The sequence below is a fragment of the Epinephelus moara genome, chromosome 4 (genome assembly GCF_006386435.1).
Source record: "Epinephelus moara isolate mb chromosome 4, YSFRI_EMoa_1.0, whole genome shotgun sequence".
In the NCBI taxonomy this organism is placed as follows: Eukaryota; Metazoa; Chordata; class Actinopteri; order Perciformes; family Serranidae; genus Epinephelus; species Epinephelus moara.
In genome coordinates, this window is record NC_065509.1 from 20,450,378 (window position 1) to 20,454,140 (window position 3,763).

The 3,763-nt window shown below is 37.3% G+C and overlaps 1 protein-coding gene across 11 annotated transcripts in view; it reads left to right on the forward strand.

The window, feature by feature from the left end:
* Nucleotides 1-357: 357 nt before the first annotated feature.
* LOC126388896 (pregnancy-specific glycoprotein 22) overlaps nucleotides 358-3,763 on the forward strand; it is a 23,466-nt gene continuing 20,060 nt past the window's right edge. For 9 of the 11 annotated variants that reach the window (XR_007569796.1, XM_050042253.1, XM_050042252.1 and 6 more), the window contains exons 1-3: nucleotides 358-583; nucleotides 1,380-1,700; nucleotides 2,129-2,449. Coding sequence is in view for 10 of the 11 variants with exons in the window: in XM_050042253.1 (XP_049898210.1) it covers nucleotides 535-583; nucleotides 1,380-1,700; nucleotides 2,129-2,449 (691 nt within the window). In the remaining variant the exon portion in view is untranslated. The remainder of the gene's footprint in view (nucleotides 584-1,379; nucleotides 1,701-2,128; nucleotides 2,450-3,763) is intronic. The other 2 variants (XM_050042254.1, XM_050042262.1) reach the window with 2 other exon arrangements.

Here is a 3,763-nt window from a genome sequence, read left to right on the forward strand (position 1 = left end):
TGAGATTGTAATGTTGTCTCATTTCCCACACAATTTACTGGAAATAAAAAGATGTCACACTGTGCACATGTAGATATTGTGTAAAAGTTTGAATCTTAAAATCCGTATGTTCATCTGTCTCGAATGTGTACGATGATTGAACACGACAGAATAGAAAAAAGTGTATGGTTTACATCGAGTGTGAAGACACTTTGTTTCACTTCTTTCTGAGTGCAGTGACAGAATTTCCTGGTATTGTGTGGTTAAATTAACATCTAATTGTGAAACACAGAACTTCAGAAACCACTTCCAGACTTCTGTTTAATTTTTTTTGTCATCAGCACATTTTTAAGGCTTTCAGGCCATCTAGTCAGACTGCTCTCAACATAAATGAGGAAGTGACCAGTTGGCCACAGTGATCTGCCTCCTTTCTCCTGCTGATCACTGAGAGAAGACATTTCAGGCTGCTCAGTTAGTGTGTGCATGTTTGCTGTTAAATAAAGTAGAAACTTCTGTGTGTAAGCTGCTGACTGGATCAACAGAGTCTGAGGAGACATGGAAGCTGTGATCGGACTGTTGGTGATGATACTGGGAGTCTCTCATGGTGAGCTGTGACAGTATTTTCAAGTCTCGTTAAAAAGTACATAATCTTCATTGATATGTGTTGCAGCTGATATACTGACCCACACTGGGAAGAATCATGACATATAAATGAACTAGATATTATTAAATATGTTTTTTCAGCTCTGGTCTTCACTTGACTGCCATAGATCTATGATGTTGACACAAACTGACAGTTTTCTCTGCTCTGATTTTAAGTGAATATTTATCAAAGCCTCAGTATTCTAGGTTGATTTTATTCTCACTCAGTTACTGAACTTAAAAGGGAGCAAACGCATTGCAAACGCAGCTCTTAAGCTAATGTTAAATCATAATCTCACTCACAGTTACAACATGCTGATACAGCAGAAATACAATATGTTCAATAACTAAAGGTAGCCTACTGCTAAGAGGAGGTGGCTCTGCTGCACCAAAATGTTTCCATCACTGATTTGTCCACAGAGACACAGTACAGTCTTACATAGAAACAAATCCCATTTAGTCCATCATAACATTTCCAATTTTTTTTTGTTCAGCTACACCTGCTGTATTTCTTCTTTAGAGTCCTCAATCAATGAATATTGAAACTAAAACCCCAGTAGCATGTATCAAGTAAAGGTAAAAACTGGTCTGAGTTCATAAACAACCTACAAAACCACTTTGTTTGACACCAGAACATTTCACTGAGAGAGAAGCATAAATCACATATCATTTCTTCAGTTCTTCAAAAATCAATGGAATATAATAATACTATTTATAATTTTCTATCTAATGTTTTTTAAATAATTTTTTATTTCCAGGTGTGGAAACCTCCTGTGATGGCCGACAAGATGGAGCTCAGTGTTATGGAGCTTTGGGAGGAACTGTGGTCCTCCGGCTGATGGACAGCGCCTCAGAAATATTTAGATACCACTGGTCAACCAAAACAACACGAATACTCTATGGGAGAAAGAATCTGATTGTGTCTAATGAGATAGAAAACAGATCATCATTTACTCCCAGTGATGGAACATTTAGGATCAATAACCTGAGCTGGAATGATGATGGTGTATATAAACTTACAATCTATGATTCAAATGGAATGATATCAGAGCAGCGGACTCTACATTTGTCTATTCAAGGTAAATAACTTTGTTTACCAACTGAGGAATTTAGTAACATTGATAGACATACATGTCATATTCTATTGCTAAACTAAACATGTCTATGTCTTATGCAAAATGTAAATGTAAAATGTACTTAAAGTATTAATTTCAACATCTTTGCAGTCTTTTGTCTCGTTCCATCTTTGTCACTGCATCTTATATTTTATCGAATATTTATTGTATCGCATATTCATGTGAAATATGAATCTGAAAAGTAATCACTGAGGAATAAATGGAGTAGTAAAAACTGCAATATTTTGTTCCTGAAATGTAGTATGAGTACAGTAGAACGTAAGAAAAAACTCAAGTACAAGCTGTGTTGCAAACTGTGGTCTGGCAGAGAAACAGCTGCAGCAAATGTCTCTTTGTCATTATCCTGACAACTTATGTTTGAAACTTTCCAGGTGAGGAAACCTCCTGTGATGGCAGACAGGATGGAGCTCAGTGTTATGGAGCTTTGGGAGGAACTGTGGTCCTCCGGCTGATGGACAGCGCCTCAGAAATATTTAGATACCACTGGTCAACCAAAACAACACGAATACTCTATGGGAGAAAGGATCTGATTGTGTCTAATGAGATAGAAAACAGATCATCATTTACTCCCAGTGATGGAACATTTAGGATCAATAACCTGAGCTGGAGTGATGAAGGAGAATATACTCTTGAAATCTACGATTCAGATGGACGAATCACAGAGCAGCGGACTCTACAGTTGACCATTCAAGGTAAATAAGTTCTTGTACCTTCAGGTGAAGTGATATTAATACATGTACCTGTCATATTTTGTTGCTAAACTACTGTATATTTCATATTCTACACATATCTGTATCTTCATATCTGGCCTGCTGTGGTGGAACATGTGCTCAGATCTTTTACTGAAGTAAAAGTCACATACCACATTATAGAAAAACAAGTAAAAGTCATGCACTCAAAATCTTTTTTATGCAATGGTACTAAGGTATTAGCATCAAAATATGCGTAAATTACTTAAAGCAAAAGTACATATCTTACACTGTGTGATTATCATTGCAGCTGGTAAAGGTGGAGTTAATTTAATGACTTCAAATATTGCTCAGCTTGTGAATATCCCAACTTATGTTTGAAACTTTCCAGGTGTGGAAACCTCCTGTGATGGCAGACAGGATGGAGCTCAGTGTTATGGAGCTTTGGGAGGAACTGTGGTCCTCCGGCTGATGGACAGCGCCTCAGAAATATTTAGCTACCAATGGTCAAACAAAACAACAGTAATACTCAGTGGGAGAGAGAATCTGATTGTGTCTAATGAGATAGAAAACAGATCATCATTTACTCCCAGTGATGGAACATTTAGGATCAATAACCTGAGCTGGAGTGATGAAGGAGAATATACTCTTATAACCTTTGATTCAGAAGGGCGGAGATCAGTACAGCGGACTCTACTGTTGACAATTCAAGGATAATAGCTTTTTTAACCACTGAGAAACTGAGTATTACTGATAGACATTCATGTCATATTCTACTGCTCAACTACATGTGTCTCATATTCAACATATATCTGTATCTATGTCTGGCCTGTTCTGCAATGTAATTTCCCAACAATGTGTTGAAAATAAAAAGATGTCACACTGTGCACATGTACATATTGTGTAAAGATCTTGTGGGAGATGCTGTGTTTATGGTTTATACACTGTATGAAGACACTTTGTTTCACTTCTTTTTTTAGTGTAATGACAGAAATTCCTGGTCGTGTGTGGTTAAATGTAACATCTAATTATAAAACACAGAACTTCAGAAACCACCTCCAGACTTGTGTTAATTTTTTTGTCATCAGCATATTGTTAAGGCTTTCAGGCCATCTAGTCAAACTGCTCTCAACATAAATGAGGAAGTGACCAGTTGGCCACAGTGATCTGCCTCTTTTCTCCTGCTGATCACTAAGAGAAGACATTTCAGGCTGCTCAGTTAGTGTGTGCATGTTTGCTGTTAAATAAAGTAGAAACTTATGTGTGTAAGCTGCTGACTGGGTCAACAGAGTCTGAGGAGACATGGAAGCTGTGATC